The following is a 19398-nucleotide window of genomic DNA, read 5'->3' on the forward strand; positions in this document are numbered from 1 at the left end:
TTGTATCCCATTGATTGATTTACAGATGTTGAACCAAACTTGCAGCCCAGGAATAAATCCCACTTGGTTGTGGTGAATAATCCTTTTAATGTACTGTTGGATCCTATTGGCTAGTATTTTTGGTGAGAATTTTTGCATCTGTGTTCAAGGCTATTGGTCTGTAATTCTCTTTTTTCATGGGGTCTTTGTCTGGTTTTGGGATCAAGGTAATGCTGGCCTCAAAGAATAAGTTTGGAAGTTTTCCTTCCATTTCTATTTTTTTAAACAGTATCAGGAGAATAAGTATTACCTCTTCTTTAAATGTTTGGTAGGATTCCCCTGGGAAGCCGTCTGGCCCTGGAGTCTTGTTTGTTGGAAGATTTCGATAACTGCTTCAATCTCCTTACTGCTTATGGGTCCATTCAGGGTTTCTATTTCTTCTTGGTTCAGTTTTGGTAGTTTATATGTCTCTAAGAATGAATCCATTTCTTCCAGATTGTCAAATTTGTTGGTGTAGAGGTGCTCATAGTATGTTCTTATAATTGTTTGTATTTCTTTGGTGCTGGTTGTGATCTCTCCTCTTTCATTCATGATTTTATTTATTTGGGTCCTTTCTCTTTTCTTCTTGATAAGTCTGGCCAGGGGTTTATCAATCTTATTAATTCTTTCAAAGAACCAGCTCCTAGTTTCATTGATTTGTTCTATTGGTTTTTGGCGGGGTTTTTTTGTTTTTGTTTTTCTTTTTGTTTTTTGGTTTCTATTTCATTGATTTCTGCTCTGATCTTTATTATTTCTCTTCTCCTGCTGGGTTTAGGCTTTCTTTGTTGTTCTTTCTCCAGCTCCTTTAGGTGTAGGGTTAGGTTGTGTATTTGAGACCTTTCTTGTTTCTTGAGAAAGGCTTGTATCGCTATATACTTTCCTCTCAGGACTGTCTTTGCTGTGTCCCACGGATTTTGAACTGTTGTGTTTTCATTATCATTTGTTTCCATGAATTTTTTAAATTCTTCTTTAATTTCCTGGTTGACCCATTCATTCTTTAGAAGGATGCTGTTTAGTCTCCATGTATTTGGGTTCTTTCCAACTTTCCTCTTGTGATTGAGTTCTAGCTTCAGAGCATTGTGGTCTGAAAATATACAGGGAATGATCCCAATCTTTTGATACCAGTTGGGACCTGATTTATGACCCAGGATGTCACCTATTCTGGAGAATGTTCCATGTGCACTAGAGAAGAATGTGTATTCTGTTGCTTTGGGATGGAATGCTCTGAATATATCTGTGATGTCCCTCAGGTCCAGTGTGTCATTTAAGGCCTTTACTTCTTATTTATCTTTTGCTTGGATGATCTGTCCATTTCAGTGAGGGGAGTGTTAAAGTCCCCTACTATTATTGTATTATTATTCATGTATTTCTCTGATTTTGTTATTAATTGGTTTATATAGTTGGCTGCTCCCATGTTAGGGGCATAGATATTTCAAATTGTTAAATCTTCTTGTTGGACAGACCCTTTGAGTATGATATCGTGTCCTTCCTCTTATTATAGTCTTTGGCTTAAAATCTAATTGGTCTGATAAAAGGATTGCCACCCCAGCTTTCTTCTGATGTCCATTAGCATGGTAAATTGTTTTCCACCCCTTCACTTTAAATCTGGAGGTGTCTTCGGGTCTAAAATGAGTTTCTTTAGACAGCATATTGATGGGTTTTGGTTTTTTTAATCCATTCTGATACCCTGTGTCTTTTGATTGGGGCATTTAGCCCATTTATATTTAGGGTAACTATTGAGAGATATGAATTTAGTGCCATTATTGCCTGTAAGGTGACTGTTACTGTATATTGTCTCTGTTCCTTTCTGATCTACTACTTTTAGGCTCTCTCTTTGCTTAGAGGACCCCTTTCAATATTTCCTGTAGAGCTGGTTTGGTGTTTACAAATTCTTTCAGTTTTTGTCCTGGAAGTTTTTTACCTCTCCTTCTATTTTCAATGATAGCCTAGCTGGATAGAGTATTCTTGGCTGTATGTTTTTCTCGTTTAATGCTCTGAATATATCATGCCAGTTCTTTATGGCCTGCCAGGTCTCCGTGGATAAGTCCACTGCCAATCTCATATTTTCCCATTTTATGGTACAGACTTCTTTTCCCGGGCTGCTTTCACAATTTTCTCTTTGTCGCTAAGACTATTGGGTGAAGGGTGTGGTCCTATTCTTATTGATTCTGAAGAGGGTTCTCTGCACCTTCTGGATTTTAATGCTTGTTCCCTTTGCCATATTAGGGAAATTCTCTACAATAATTCTCTCCAATATACCTTCTGCTCCCCTCTCTCTTTCTTCTTCTTCTGGAATCCCAATTATTCTCATGTTGTTTCATCTTATGGTGTCACTTATCTCTCGAATTCTCCCCTCGTGGTCCAGTATTTGTTTGTCTCTCTTTTGCTCAGCTTCTTTATTCTCTGTCATTTGGTCTTCTATATCACTAATTCTTTCTTCTGTCTCATTTATCCTAGCAGTAAGAGCCTCCATTTTTTATTGTACTTCATTAATAGCTTTTTTTTTTATTTCAACTTGGTTAGATTTTAGTTCATTTCTCCACAAAGGGCTTTTATCTCTCCAGAGAGGGTATCTCTAATATCTTCCATGCCTTTTTCGAGCCCAGCTAGAACCCTGAGAATCGTCATTGTGAACTCTAGATCTGACATATTTTTTTAAAAGATTTTATTTATTTATTTGACAGAGACAAAGAGCGCGCAATCACAAGTAGACAGAGAGACAGGCAGAGAGAGAGGGGAAGCAGGCTCCCCACTGAGCAGAGAGCCTGATGTGGGACTCGATCCCAGAACCCTGAGATCATGACCCAAGCCGAAGGCAGAGGCTTAACCCACTGAGCCACCCAGGCGTCCCTAGATCTAACATATTACCAATGTCCGTATTGATTAGGTCCCTAGCCTTCGGTACTGCCTCTTGTTCTTTTTTTTGTGGTGAGTTTTTCCGCCTTGTCATTTTGTCCAGATAAGAATATATGAAGGAGCAAATAAAATACTAAAAGGGTGGCAAAGACCCCAGGAAAATGTGCTTTAACCAAATCAAAAGAGACCCGTAGGAGAAAGGGGATAAAAAGAAGTTCAGAAAAAAAAAATTAAAAAAAGAAAACAAATTAAAAAAAAAATATATATATATATATATATTAGTCTGGTGACTAGAACAGGGTCACCCACTTCATCTGGGGAGTATTTTGGTCTCTTAGAAGAAACTACCTCCCAAAATTTTAAAGAATGAAAAACATATAAAAGGGTAAACAAAATGAAGGGATGGAATATGCCTATAAAGATGAAAAAAAAAATTTTTAATTTCTAAAAAAGAGTTGATAAAGTAAGTTAGTTGGGAGAATAAAGAAAAAGAAAGTGGAGAGAATTTGCTCAGACTGGGGACTAGAACAAGCCCAGAGCTAGATTTAGGGTATATTTTGATCTATTAGAAGAAGTTGTACCCCAAATTTCTTAGAAGAAAAAACCCTATGTGATATAAAAAATAAAGTTAGATACAATGAAGGATAAAATATGACTATAATAATGAAGGTTCAAAGAAGATTATTATTATTTTTTATGAAATGTATTGTTAAGATAAACTAATTAAAAATGTTAAAAGAGGAAAGGGTAAAAGTTAAAAAAAAATTTAGCAGAAGAAAAATAAAATTAAATTAAATTAATTAACTGCAAGACTAAAGAATCATGGAGAGAAAGCTATGAATTCCATGCTTTGCTTTCTCCTCCTCTGGAATTCTGCTGTTCTCCTTGGTAAGTGAACTTGGTCTCGGCTGGATTTCTTGTTGATCTTCTGGGGGAGGGGTCTGGTGTAGTATTCTCAAGTATCTTTGTTTGAGGCGGAATTGCACTGCTCTTACCAGGGGCCAGGCTAAGTAATCCGCTCAGGTTCGCTTTCAGGAGCTTTTGTTCCCTGAACACTTTCCGCAGAGTTCCGGAGGACGGGAATGAAAATAGCGGCCTCCCAATCTCCGACCCAGAAGAGTCAAGAGCTCGGGGCCCCACTCCTCAGTGTGCCCTCAGAGAAAAGCGCTCAATCATTCCCATCTCCCTGGCCTCTGGCCGTGCTCCAAGCCCAACCTGTGACCAAGCATCTTTGTCTCTGGCACACAGTCCCACCTGGAGTCTCCGAACCCCACGGATCCCTATGCTCTTCCAGGAGGTGTCTCCCTGGACCTTGTGGGGACTCCACTCACAGAGCAGTGGCCTGTGCCACGGATTATGGTTCAAGGTAACCCCGAGTTGAGAGCTCACTCCTCGACTCTGTCTCTGTAGCCGGCTTCCCCGCTCTAATATCTGAGAGCTCTGCAATACTCAGACACCCCTGATCCTTCTGTGACCCCGCGGGACCTGTGGCCACGCTGACCCCGCATGGGCTTCACCCCGGTTTAGCCTCTGGAGCAATGTCCCTCAGTGGAGCAGACTTTTAAAAGTCCTGATTTTGTGCTCCGTTGTTCTGCCTCTTGCCGGAAGCCAGCTCCTCCCACCAGGGTCTATCTTCCTGTCACTTTGGATTCACTTCTCCACCAGTCCTACCTTTCAGAAAGTGGTTGATTTTCTGTTTCTAGAATTGCTGCTCTTCTTCTCTTCAATCTCCTATTGGATTTGTAGATGTTCACAATGGTTTGATAAGCTATCTAGCTGATCTCCTGCTACCTGATTTAGTCTCAGCCTGCTACTTCTCTGCCATCTTGACTTCTCCCCCTAAAATCTAATTTTTCTGATAGAGGGATTGCCACCCCAACTTTTTTTTGATGTCCATTAACATGATAAATGGTTTTCCACCCCCTCACTTTCAATGTGGAGGTGTCTTTGGGTCTAAAATGAGTCTTTTGTATGCTATGTATGAGATAGCATATCAGTGGGTCTTGGGTTTTTTTAATCCAATCTGATACCCTGTGTCTTCTGACTGGAACATTAGTCAATTTACATTCAGGGTAATTATTGAAAGATATGAATTTTGTGCTTTTGTATTACCTGTAAAGTCACTGTTTCTGTATATTGTTCTGTTCCTTTCTGGTCTTTGTTACTTTTGGGCTCTCTCTTTGCTTAAAGAATCCCCTTTAGTATATCTTGCAGGGCTGGTTTAGTGATCACAAATTCTTTTAGTTTCTGTTTGTCATGGAAGCTCTTCATCCCTCCTTCCATTCTTACGGACAGCCTTGCTGGATAAAGTATTCTTGGCTGCATATTTTTCCCATTTAGCACATTAAATATATCATGCCAGTCCTTTCTGGCCTGTCAGGTCTCTGGTCAGGTCTGCTGCTAGCCTTATGTTTCTACCCTTGCAGGTTAAAAACCTCTTGTCCCTGAGCTGCTTTCAGGATTTTTTCTTTATTTCTGAAATTTGCAAGTTTCACTATTATATGTCTAGATGTTAGCATATTTTTATTGATTTTGAGGAGAGTTCCCTGTACCTCCTGGACTTGAATGCCTGTTTTCTTCCCCAGATTAGGGAAGTTCTCAGCTATAATTTGTTTTATTAATCCTTCTAACCCTTTCTCTCTTTTGGCTCTTCCTCTGGGACCCCAAGTATTCTAATATTGTTTCGCTTTATGGTATTGCTGATCTCTTGAATCCTCCCCTCATGATCCATTAGTTGTTTATTGTTCTTTTCCTCAGCTTCCTTATTTTCCACCATTTTATCTTCTATATCACTGACTCTAAGTTCTGCCTCATTTATCCTAATAGTTAGAGCCTTTATTATTACATCTCAGAAATAACATTTTTTATTTCAACCAGATTTCAGTTGTTTTATTTCTCCATGAAGGGATTCTCTACTGACCTCTATGCTTTTTTCAAGCCCAGCTATTATCTTTACAATCATTGTTTTGAATTCTAGTTCCAACATCTTACTTATATCCCTATTTTTTAGATCCCTAGCTGTGATTTCTGCCTTTTGTTCTCTTTTGGGGGGTGAGTTCTTCCACCTTGTCATTATATCCAGAAAAGAACAGATGAAAGTGATAGAAAATACAAACATAACAATGACACCAGAAAAATATATATTACACAAATCAGAAGAGAACAGAAACAAAAAAGAAAAGAAAAAGAAAGAAAAAACTGAGAATAAAATCAAACAAGTAGAACAGAACAGAACAATAAACTGGATCCTATCCTGTTTGTTAGCAGAAACTAGATCCCAATATAGGCAAGAAAGAAAACCTTATATAAATATACAAAAATGTAGTTGAATGCAATGAAATGAAACAAGAAATGAAATGTATATATATAAACTGTAAGTGTAAAAATGAAAATTTAAAAAGACTTAAAAAAACTAATTGGTAAGAAAATAGTTGAAAAGAATAATAAAATATAAAACTGAAGGACTAAAGAATAATAACTATACCAGAAAAATATACACTACACTAATCAGAAGAGAACAGAAATAAAACAGAAAAGAAAAGGGGGAAAAATGGGAATTAAATGGGAATAAAATCAGATAAGAAGTTGAACCAAACAGAACAGTAAACTAGATTCTGGGTGTATTTTGGTCTGTGTGTTAGAAGAAACTAGAATAGGTCTCCCAAAATAGGTCAGAAAGAAAAACTTATATATATACAAAAGTAAAGTTGAATAAAATGAAGGGAAGCTAAAAATGAATATATATATATATATATATATATATATATATATATATATACCATAAGTGAAATTAAAAGAGACTTAAAAAATAATTGAAAAAATAAGAAAATAGCTGAAAAGGATGATAAAATAGAAAACTGAAGGACTAAAGGATAATAAGAAAAAAACCACAAATGCTATATACTTCTTTCCCCAAGAGCCAGAGTTTTCAGTTCTGTACCATTAGTAAACTTGGTATTTGCCAGAAGTTCCTACTGGTCTTTTGGGGGAGAGGGCTTTTGCCTGATGCTTAGGTGTCCTTGCCCCAGTGGAACTACAACTCCCTTGAGGGGCCAGGCTCAATGTAAGTGGGCTCCAGAGCTGGTGGGGGTGGTGAAAATAACTGTCCCCCAACCTAGGAGCTGAAAGTTCGTGTCCCCCACTCTTCAGTGCACCGTCACAGAAAAGTGGTCAATTACACTTGTCTCCTCAGTTTCCATCCACACTCTATGTTGACCCAGCCTGTGACCGAGCATTTTTATCTCAGGCACTCCACCCTAATTCGAATCTCCAAACTTTATGGACTCTGTGGCGCTCATGCTCCCCAGCTCCTTTCAAGGTAGGGAGGGGGCTCTAGCTGCAGTTCTGTCTCTTGCTGCACCCTTGCTCAGAGAGCATCAGACCAACTAGGCAGTGGTTCTCAGTTTATGGCAACACCAAGCAGTAAGACAGAGTCGGATCTCACTGTTTGCAACTGGCTTCCCCACTCCAATGCCTGGGAACTCTGCTGCACTCAGGCACCCTCATTCTATTTGTGAGCCTGGGGTTCCTGAGACCAAGCTGTCGCACCTGGGATTCCACCTACTTCACCTCCTGGGCATCTTTCAGGTAAACTTCTAAAAGTTCCAATTTTGTGCTCTGCTGCTTATAACACTTTCAGGTACCCAGCTTACAGAGGCTCCCTCTCCTAAAGGTTTATCTTCCAATGTATTGCCTCGGATTCATGTCTCCTTACCTCCTATCTTGCAAAAAGTGTTTCCTTTTCTATTTGTAGAATTGTAGCATTCTTTTCTCAGATCTCTGGTTGATTTTGTAGGTTTACAGAATAATTTGATAACTATCTGATTTCCAGGAACCACACAAAACTAGGATACCCTACTCCTCCACCATCTTGGAGGATCTCCTGATTAGCAAGTCTTAAGTGACCAACTCTAATGTTCTACTGTTACAGAACAAATAAGAAGTCACATAAGTGTACTAGCTTTTATGAGCTGTCACCAAAATGAAGGCCAGTTCCCTATTTATACCTGGTAACTGCATAGAAACAGAATCTTAAATGACTGTGAGAATTTATTTTAAAATTTCACCAAAAAACTTGGTGATACATTAAAAAAGTGCTCAACATCACTCAGCATCAGAGAAATACAAATCAAAACCACAATGGAATACCACTTCACACTGGTCAGAATGGCTAAAATCAAAAACACAAAAAACAAGTTTTGGCAAGAATGTAGAGAAAAAGAATCCTCATGCACTGTTGGTAGGAATGTAAACTGGGGCAGACACTGGAAAACAGTATGGAAGTTCCTCAAAAAATTAAAAATAGGACTACCATATGATCCAATAATTCCACTACTAGATATTTATCCAAAAAATACAAAAACAGTAATTAAAAATATATATATACACTCCCATATTTATTGCAGCATTATCTGCATTAGCCAAGTTGCGGAAATGGCCCAAATGTCCACCATCAGATGTATGAATAAAGAAGAGGCGGTATACATATATGATACAATATTATTCAGCCATTAAAAAAGAATGAAGTCCTGCCATTTGCAACAACATGGATGGCCCTAGAGGGTTTAACACTAAGTGAAACATGTCAGTCAGAGAAAGACAAGTACCATATGATTTCACTTAAATGTGGAACTTAAGAAACAAAACAAATGAATGAACAAACACACACACACACAAAAAAGACATAAATTCAGAGTACAAATTGGTGGTTGCCAAAGGGAACATGGGAGGTGATGGGTGAAACAGATAAAGGGAACTAAGAGTACACTTATCTCAAGCACTGAGAAATATACAGAATTATTGAATCAATGTATCCCTAAAACTAATATAATACTGTATGTTAATTATACTTGAATAAAAAAAAAGAAAAGGGATAATTTGTTGTAGGAGGTACAATGTGTGATAAGCCTAAGGGAAGTTCCCTCATAAATTTTGCAGTAAGGACAAAAAATTTAAATCTACAGCATAGTATAAGCTTTTTCATGCTCTGCTTTAAGAACTCCAATAAATAAAATCTGGACTTATATAATAAGCCAAGGAATCATGATGTATATTATGAAAGAATTACTGACTTTATGAAAGACTTTATCATACAGTTTCTAATAGCTGCTTTTCTCACACATTTTGTTATTTTAAAAATAATTCCTATTTGATAAATGACCCCCTGTGCCTTAGGACAAGTCACAGAAATTCTCTAGGCTCAATCCCCTCATCTATATAATAAGGGTGGTTTTAACCAGGCTGCCTGCCTCACTCAGTTTTCATGATTATAAAACAAGAGATTTTATATAAAGTTACTTTGAAAGCTATATGTACATATTTTTATGGCTGTTGCTTTTATTTTTTTAAGATTTTATTTATTTGAGAGAGAGAGTGTGTACACAAGCAGGGATAGGGAGAGAGACAAGTAGACTCCATGCTGAGCTCAGACACACACAGGATTCAATCTCACAACGCCATGATCATGAGTTGGATACTGAACTGACTGAGCCACCCATGCACCCCACAGCTATTGCTTTTAAAAAAGAATGGGAGAGACTTTCCAAAATATATTATTATAAATATATATATTTGTGTGTGTGTTTTAATGGTATTTTTTTTAAAGATTTTATTTATTTATTTGACAGAGAGAGAGATCACAGGTAGGCAGAGAGAGAGAGGGAGAGGAAGGGAAGCAGGCTCCCTGTGGAGCAGAGAGCCCGATGTGGGGCTCGATCCCAGGACTCTGGGATCATGACCTGAGCTGAAGGCAGAGGCTTAACCCACTGAGCCACCCAGGTGCCCCATGGTATTTTTTTAAAGTAATTTTTAGATGCCATATTCCCTCTACAAAAATCAAATCTTGGGGCGCCTGGGTGGCTCAGTGGGTTAAAGCCTCTGCCTTCGGCTCAGGTCACGATCCCAGGGTACTGGGATCGAGCCCCGCATAGAGGCTTTCTGCTCCGCAGGGAGCCTGCTTCCTCCTCTCTCTCTGCCTCTCTGCCTACTTGTGACCTCTGTCAAATAAATAAAATCTTTTAAAAATAAATAAATAAATAATCAAATCTTTCCTTGGTTCATGATCTACTTTTCCCATTTTTTAGTTCCTCTGAAATTACATATTGTTATTTCCATGGTCTTCATACCTGGATTATGAGTGGCTCCAGTAGCTTCTCCACAGTAAATGTTTGAACCTGCAGATCCTGAGGATCAATATTCAGTGTGACTGGTGTTTCAGCTGACATGCTGCCTGTGCACAAAAATGAAAAGATACTTATTAGTAAAGAAAAATACTTTCTAAAGGGAAGCACTAATGAAAATCATAGAGTGCATGAGATCTGTATGCAGCACCTCTTCCTGATATTGGCTGTAGCCCTCAGAGGACCAGGGTGACAAATCCACTAACAGAGAAATAAATAATTCCTTCCCTATCTGTTTTCTGGTCATGCAGTCTGTTAAATCCTCTAACAAATTAATGTATGTTGGTATGTTCCTGACTAAAATAATAACCCAGGGTGGGTTTGCATTTGTTCAGGATTTTTAAGTAAAAATGAATGGCCAAGTTGATGCAACATATCTTATGGCATGCAAGTCCTCTAACTTCCAAGAAATCATAGCACTGAGACAGCCAACATTCATATTTTGCTTGTTCTTGTTAATAATGACTCAGATGAGGTGGCAAGTAGGACTTTGGAAGATGCTATACATCTCTATTTGTTTGGGGGACTGTTTTAGAGTTTTGATTGAAAAAGAAATTAGGGGACAATTTACTTTCCTGTACAGAAAATAAACTAATTTAAACTGGCATAGTTATTATAAAAGGAGAGAAGGGATTGATATTTGGGCAGACAAAAAAAGAAAAAAATGGCAAGCTATCTTTAATGTATTAACATTAATTTTAAAACCAGTGATATTTTTGTATAAGAATACACAAATATCTCAAATGACCACATGTGGCATATTTATTATTACGTATTCAAATGAACAAGTTGGCCATAAAAACTATTACCCAAATCACCAAGTCCACAAATTTGTATTAATTTATTCACAATTAAGTATTTATCAAAGGCCCACAGAGATAAGCAGTTAAGAAACATGTATCACCTATATGTAACTTAGTCTGTTAAAAAAAATAATAAATTTATAGTCCACAGAAACATGTGTTACTATCAAGGCAAAAAGCTTCCCACTTAGATTTTACCCATTTTCTTCTCTATTTGTAGGCAAGAGAACATAAGATTCCACCCCCAGAAAATATCCAGATATTTCCCATGGCACCCAGGGAAACTAAAACAAAAATAATTAGAAAGTACTACAGTAGTACCCCCTTATCTAGAGTTTTGCATTTTGTGGCTTCAGTTACCCATAGTCAACATGATCCAGTCTAGAAACAGATGATTCTCCTTCTGACATATCATCAGAAAATAAACAGAAGCCTAAGGCTACATCACAATGCCTAGGTCATTCACCTCAGTTCATCTCAACTGATAGGCAATTTACCATCACACAAAATGAAGACTGAGTACAATAAGATATTTTGAAGAAGAGAGAGAGAGAGACCATATCACAAAATTTTTATTACAGTATATTGTTATAATTGTTTCATTAGTTATTATTATTATTAACCTCTTAGTGTGCCTAATTTATAAATTAAACTTTATCACAAGTACATAGGTGGGAAAAGGGAAGGGAGGAAGGAAAGAATGAGTAGATATTTTTATGGTGTTTCTCTTATCCAGAATCAATCCCTTCAAAACTCCTTTCCATCCCAGTGATTCTAGGAGATAGAATTGTTCTTTTTTCTATACACCTGCCTCCAACTCCAAGGGATATCACAGTCTCAGGGTAGGGCCCATGTTCCCTCCCAACTGATTCCCCTAAGGGTCTTTTCTCATTCCCCTCCTAGACTTTGTCAACGCCCATTGGCCTAGTTCCATAAAATCTGCATCTCTTTGGTCATCAACCTCTACTACTCTAGCAGATCCTTCCCTAGATCCATAAGTGTGTTACTGTACATATTCCAAAGATAACCAAGGTCTTCACATGTATGTTTAAGTGAAGTGCTTCACCAAGGCCTTTCCACACTGTACACCTGATACACATGCAGAAAGAGACATACACTTAAAACTATAATTAAAATTAACTCTTATCTTGATGAACTATAATTCTTAGATTAATAACATAATTTTTATTTATTTATATTTTATTATTTGCTTTTGTTTTTTGAGAGAGAGAGATGGAGGGGAGCTCAGAGGGAGAGAGAGAGAGAGAGAATCTTAAGCAGGTTCCACGCCCAGTGCCGTACCAAACGTGGAGCTCCATCTCACACCCTGAGATCATGACCTGAGCTGAAATCAAGAGTTGGACGCTTAACTGACTGAGCGACCCAGGTGCCCCCATAATTTTTTTTTAAACAGAGGCAAATACTATAAAAGTTATAAGCCAATTTTTAAGGGAGAGGGAGTGTCAATGCCCTAAATCCTTGTGTTTCTCAAGGGTCAACTGTATTATAAATGTTGATAATTTTATATAAAACCCACCAACACTGTTGAATTCAGAGAGAGAGTATACCTTCTGAAATGTAGCACATTTCCACACCCAACCAAACAGCCTGTTCAGGGCCTCTATGCCCCCTTTCAGACTACCGTGTTGTCCTGTTTTCAGTCTATCCTTAACTTTACCATACACCACTAAAACTGCCTACAATTCCTTTCCTTTTCAAAATACATTTTTGCTTTGGAAAAAAGAATATTATTCAAATTATATCAAGTGAAAAAATATTTCTTGAATTTCTTTTCAAATGAAAGTATAAATAAATTACTGTAATTCTATGATACAAAAATATATGAAGCATTCTGAAATATGTTTCAAGTAAAAAATGTTCCAGTTGAAAAAATAATAATAACCTTAACTAAGGGTACTCATTTAGAATAAAGCATATCAGAAGGAAGATGGGCAGGAGGATGGGTGAAACAGGTGAAGGGGATTAAGAGTACACTTAATGTGATGAGCACTAAGCAATGTACAGAATTTTTGAATCACTGTATTGCACACCTGAAACTAATATAACACTGTATGTTAACTATACTGGAATTAAAATTAAAAACTTAATTTAAAAAACCATGGGTTTAAAATATATATATACAGGGACACCTGGGTGGCTTAATCGGTTGGGCCACTGCCTTCAGCTCAGGTCATGGTCCCAGGGTCCTGGGATCGAGTCCCGAATCGGGCTCCTTGCTTGGTGGGGAGCCTGCTTCTCTCTCCACATCTGCCTGCTGTGTGTACGCTCTCTCTCTCTCTCTGACAAATAAATAAATAAATAAATAAATCAAATCTTAAAAAAATATATATAAAGATACAAAGCCATATGATGTAGGAGTATACTACCTTGTTTTTATTCCCTTTTCACTAGTTTTATTTCCTTTCTACAAGTAGAAATATGATCTTTCTCAGCTATTCATCTGAATACAGACAATGTTTTAAGAAAGGTTCTACCACTATTGCCAAATGGTTTCTCTCAAATGCATTTCTAAGACTGAAATATTTTGTTTTGGTTTAGCTTGATTCTGGTTTTGGTTTTCCCTTTTTCCAATCATTCCACCTCCACTTTAATTCCCTCTAACAGAAGCAAATCTAAATTGAAAAATAGGATATTCCCATGATGACCCTTCTGCATAACCTGGAGCCAATATAAAGTAGAATAAAGTATGTCCTTCAGTTTCCATAACCATAGGGTTCTAGCAAATGAGTACTCATAAAGGAGTTTATTTGTTACCTCTCTCGTGACAGGAAATATCCTACATATAAATCAAGTCAAGATTACTGACTTTGCTTTGTTCTTTTTTATCTACAAAAAGTAGAGGACACTATTGTGAACTAAAGATCTAAGTGAACTTTCGTAGCCTTTAAAAACATGTCGTTTCACAGAAATCCATTCACAACAGATTTTCAAAGCTACGTTTGGCACCAGAAATTGGAGGCAAGGAAAATAAAAAATTAAGAATAAAAATTATCCACATCATATATAATCCCACTAGAAGGATGTCTTTCAACAAAGAGATAAAAGACAAACCTAATTCAGCCAAAGTATCTTCTAAATCTGTGATAATGTCTTTAATACACATTAAGTAAAGTTGTTGAGAAGTTCATTTTTTTCATTGCAAAATTATAAAATAATATACCAACAAGTCCTTGAAGAACCTTGGCCACATATAATTACTCTTCTTTGAATAAATGCTGTTTCTTATAAAAATCTTTTGGATCTTTTGTATCTGTCCTGTTCAGTAATCCTGATTGATTGGAGATCATGGCAGTAATAGGCAAAAAACTGCAGAATTTTGCAAAAGAAGTTAAAGCAAGGTCAGAGTCTAACAAATTGTTACCAAATTCTTAGAGCAATACCACTATGTGAATCCAAAATAAAAATCCCACTAAGTTGTGGGTATTATAATCCAGGGTATTTGCATTTTATAATCCATAAAATCTAATGAGTTAGGGAGTAGTTCTCAAACAATTCAAGAATAACTCCTATAACATCCTTCATTTCAACAATGTATTGGATTTGGATGAATAGAAATGATGAGATACTCACTATACCATTAGATTCTGAGATTATTATTATTATTATTTGAGAGAAAGAGAGGAGTGCACAATAGCTAGGGAAAGAGCACAAGGAGGGAAGACAGCACATAAGAGAGGAAGGTGGGGGCAGAGGACAAAAGAACAAGCAGACTTCCATCAAGCAGGGAGCCTGACGTGGAGCTCCATCCCAAGACCCTGGGATCATGACCTGAGCCTAAAGCAGATGCTTAACTGACTGAGCCACCCAGGCACCCCTGGGGTTACTTTTATAAAGTTCTTCCTTATGTTGAATAGAAATATGACACTTTTTTGCTTCTCTCCAATTAAGACTATTTTATAAAGTGAAAAAGGTCAGGTTTGAAGACAAAAAGACTAGAGTAAAATCCCAGTTTTCAGATCCAAAGGGAAGAAAACAAACACTTGACAGAAGTAATAGATGTCTCCAGGAAGAGTTCTTAAACCGGAGCAAATGCACCCATGTGGATCATTCCTTTCTCCCCATCTACCTTATCCATAATACCTGAATCTCCTTTATTCCATTATATTCCCTGCTTGCAACTGAATTCATATCAATGTTAAATTCATTTTATTTAACAAGCATTTCATTTTTAAATGCAGCTAACTCAGAGGTCATGGGGTACACATATTTAATCATACATTCATATGAACTAGCTCATTACTCTTCATCTGACACCCATATATGTCACTATCATAGCACAAACCACATTGTATTCTAGTCATATCCTGGCAGTAGAAGAATGTTTGATCAGAGAGATTCACATAGAGGTCAATGGAAAATTTCACCCATTTCCAAAATTTGCCTTGTGGTAGCCAATCCCTCACAAACATTGAAGAGAAAATTATCCACCTACTTCTCCCTACTATAACACATGATCCCGTCCCCAAATTGTGAAGTCAGACACCTCTTAGTAAAGCTATAATTCTTTTTTTTTAAAGATTTTATTTATTTATTTGACAGACAAAGATCACTAGTATGCAGAGAGGCAGGCAGAGAGAGAGGAGGAAGCAGGCTCCCTGCGGAGCAGAGAGCCCGATGCGGGGCTCGATCCCAGGACCCTGAGATCATGACTTGAGCCGAAGGCAGCGGCTTAATCCACTGAGCCACCCAGGCGCCCACATAAGTTGACATATTCTTATGGGATGGCTTAGAAACCTAATCATCTATAATATGGTTCCTACAGAAAAGTCCCTAATACAAAATACTTAGTTTAAAAAAAAAAATAAACTTCCTAACAGTCTGTAAGGTGACAGTTTATTCTCCTTTTAGATTATTAAATTCGATTTCAGCATCATCAGACTTACCTAATTAATCTCTCTGTACTCAATTTTGAACTAAATTGTCCAATTCTTTTTTACAAGGATTACTGCAATTTCCCCATCATATATTTGGACGATTAATATTTCTTTGCCCCTAAATGAAGAATTTTACTTTTTCCTCCTAACATTTCACCCTACAGAATCTAGACCTTTGTTCCCACCAGTCAAAAATTAGTATTAGAAAATCCAACATGTTAACACCTCCTCCCAGTTTTCTATTCACCCATTAATCATTCAGTATGAATTCTATAGTCTCCAGTTAAATCACCAAACAATGAGAGCCAGGCCTGAAAACTGATTTTGATACCACTAGAAATCTCTTTTCAGATACCTTATGATCAAATAATAAACACTGTAGATATGAATTTTTCATCCAGTTATTAATCACTTCTGTGAAATAATCTACTTTTTCATCTTATCAAAAATAAGTTAGGACTTTTTTAATGTTTTACTGAAATAAATACACCCTTTCCTTCTTACTTAAGAATTCAACTTAAAAAAATCTAGTTTGACATAACTCACTCCTGGAGAATCCATGCCGAATGCTAGTAATTACTGCCATTTATTTACATTTTAATTCTTCAGTTTTCCGATAGTTTGGTACCTAGATGTCCAGTATAATTTTAGAAGACATCTTTTTATCTCTTTTGAAAATCAGGATATTTGTCCTTCTGCTTTCTGACAGGTCTGTTTTTTTTTTTTTAATTAACAAATAATGTATTATTTGTTTCAGGGTTACAGGTCTGTGATTCATCAATCTTACACAATTCACAGTGCTCATCATAGGACATACCCTCCCCAATGTCCATCACCCAGCCACCCCATCTCTCCCACCCCCCTCTACTCCAGCAACCCTCAATTCGTTTCCTGAGATTAAGAGTTTCTTATGCCTTGTTTCCCTCTCTGGTTTTGTTTTGTGTCATTTTTCCCTCCCTTCCTGTATGATCCTCTCTCTTGTTTCTCAAATTCCTCATATCAGTGAGATCATATGATAATTGTCTTTCCCTGATTGACTTATTTTGCTTTGCATAATACCCTCCAATTCCACCCACATCATTGTAAATGGCCAGATTTCAGGTTTTTTGATAGCTGCATAATATTCCATTGTGTATATATACCACATCTTCTTTACCCATTCATCTATTGATGAATATCTAGGCTCTTTCCATCTTGGCTACTGTGGACATTGCTTCTATAAACATTCAGGTGCATGTGCCCCTTCAGATCACTACATCTGTATTGTTAGGGTACATACCCAGTAGTGCAGTTTCAGGGTCCAAGGGTAGCTCTATTTTCAACTTTTTGAGGAACATCCATACTGTTTTCCAGAGTGGCTGCACCAGCTTGTATTCCCATCAACAGTGTAGGAGTGTTCCCCGTTCTCCACATCCTGGCTAACACTTGTCATTTTCTTACTTGTTAGCCATTCTGACTGGTGTGAGGTGGTATCACACTGTGGTTTTGATTTGTATTTCCCTGATGCTGAATGATATTAAGCACTTTTTCATGTGTCTGTTGGCCATCTGGATGTCTTCTTTGCAGAAATGTCTATTCATGGCATCTGCCCATTTCTTCACTGGATTATTTGTTCTTTGGGTGTTGAGTTTGATAAGTGCTTTATAGATTTTGGATACTAGCCCTTTATCTGATATGTCGTTTGCAAATATCTTCTCCCATTCTGTCAATTGTCTTTTGGTTTTGTTAACTGTTTACTTTGCTGTGCAAAAGCTTTTGATCTTGATGAAGTCTCAATAGTTCATTTTTGCCCTTGCTTCCCTTGCCTTTGGCGATGTTTCTAGGAAGAAGTTGCTGCAGCTGAAGTCGAAGAGGTTGCTGCCTGTGTTCTCCACAAGTATTTTGATAGATTCCTGTCTCACATTGAGGTCTTTCATCCATTTTGAGTCTATTTTTGTGTGTGATATAAGGAATTGGTCCAGTTTCATTTTTCTGCATGTGGCTGTCCAATTTTCCCAACACCATTTGTTGAAGAGACTGTCTTTTTTCCATTGGACATGCTTTCCATCTTTGTCGAAAATTAGTTGACCATAGAGTTAAGGGTCCATTTCTGGGCTCTCTGTTCTGTTCCATTGATCTATGTGTCTGTTTTTATGCCAGCACCATATTGTCTTGATGCTTGGAGTTTTGTAACAGAGCCTGAAATCTGGAATTGTGACACTGCCAGCTTTGGTTTTCTTTTTCAACATTCCTCTGGCTATTTGGGGTCTTTTCTGATGCCATATAAATTTTAGGATTGTTTGTTCCATCTTTTTGGAAAAAAGTCGATGGTATTTTGATAGGCATTGCATTAAATGTGTATAGATTGCTCTAGGTGGCATAGGTGTTTTCATAATATTTATTCTTCCAATCCAAGAGGATGGAACATTTTTCCATTTCTTTGTGTCTTCCTCAATTTCTTTCATGAGTATTCTATCGTTTTCTGAGTACAGATTCTTTGTCTCTTTGGTTAGATTTATTCCTAGGTATCTTATGATTTGGGGTGCAATTGTAAATGGAATCAGCTCCTTAATTTCTCTTTCTCCTGTCTTGCTGTTGGTGTATAGAAATGCAACTGATTCTATACATTGATTTTATATCCTGACATTTTACTGAATTCATGTATGGGTTCTAGCTGTTTTGGAGTGGAGTCTTTTGGATTTTCTACATAAAGTATCATATCATCTACAAAGAGTGAGAGTTTCACATCTTCTTTGCCAATCCAGGTGCCTTTTATTTCTTTTTGTTGTCTGATTGCTGAGGCTAGGACTTCTAATACTATGTTGAATAGCAGTGGTGATAGTGAACATCCCTGCCATGTTCCTGAACTTAGGGGAAAAGCTCTCAGGTTTTCCCCATCGAGAATGATATTCGCTGTGGGTTTTTCATAGATGGCTTTGATGATATTGAGGTATGTACCCTTTATCCCTACATTATGAAGAGTTTTGATAAAGAAAGGATGCTGTATTTTGTCAAATGCTTTTTCAGCACCTACTGGGAATATCATATGGCTCTTGTTCTTTGTTTTATTAGTGTAGTCTATCCCATTGATCAATTTGCAGATATTGAACCACGCTTGAAACCCATGAATAAATTCCTCTTGACTTTGGTGAATGATCCTTTTAATGTACTATTGGATCCTATCAGCTAATATTTTGGTGAGAATTTTTGCATCCATGTTCATCAAGGATATTGGTCTATAATTCTCCTTTTCGGTGAGGTCTTTGGTTCAGGGATCAAGGTAATGCTGGCCTCATAAAATGAGTTTGTAAGTTTTCCTTCCATTTCTGTTTTTTAGAACAGTTTCAAGAAAATAGTTATTAATTCTTCTTTAAATGTTTGGCAAAATTCCCCCTGGGAAGCCATCTGGCCCTGGGCTCTTGTTTGTTCTGAGATTTTTTATTTATGTTTCAATTTCCTTACTGGTTATGGGCCTGTTCAGGTTTTCTATTTCTTTCTCATTCAGTTTTGGTAGTTTATACATCTCTAGGAATGCATCCATTTCTTCCAGATTGCCTAACTTGTTGGTGTATAGTTGCTCATGGTATGTTCTTATAATTGTATATCTGTAGTGTTGGTTGTAATCTCTCCTCTTTCATTCATGATTTTATTTATTTGGGTCCTTTCTCT

At 37.2% G+C, this 19398-nt stretch overlaps 1 protein-coding gene across 1 annotated transcript in view; it reads right to left on the minus strand.

The window, feature by feature from the left end:
- CTNNA3 (catenin alpha 3) overlaps positions 1 to 19398 on the minus strand; it is a 1394003-nt gene that overhangs the window by 1335355 nt on the left and 39250 nt on the right. The window contains exon 2 of the mRNA XM_046026581.1: positions 9999 to 10102. Within this exon, the coding sequence (XP_045882537.1) occupies positions 9999 to 10102 (104 nt within the window). The remainder of the gene's footprint in view (positions 1 to 9998; positions 10103 to 19398) is intronic.

The sequence above is a fragment of the Meles meles genome, chromosome 13 (genome assembly GCF_922984935.1).
Source record: "Meles meles chromosome 13, mMelMel3.1 paternal haplotype, whole genome shotgun sequence".
Classification (NCBI taxonomy): domain Eukaryota; kingdom Metazoa; phylum Chordata; class Mammalia; order Carnivora; family Mustelidae; genus Meles; species Meles meles.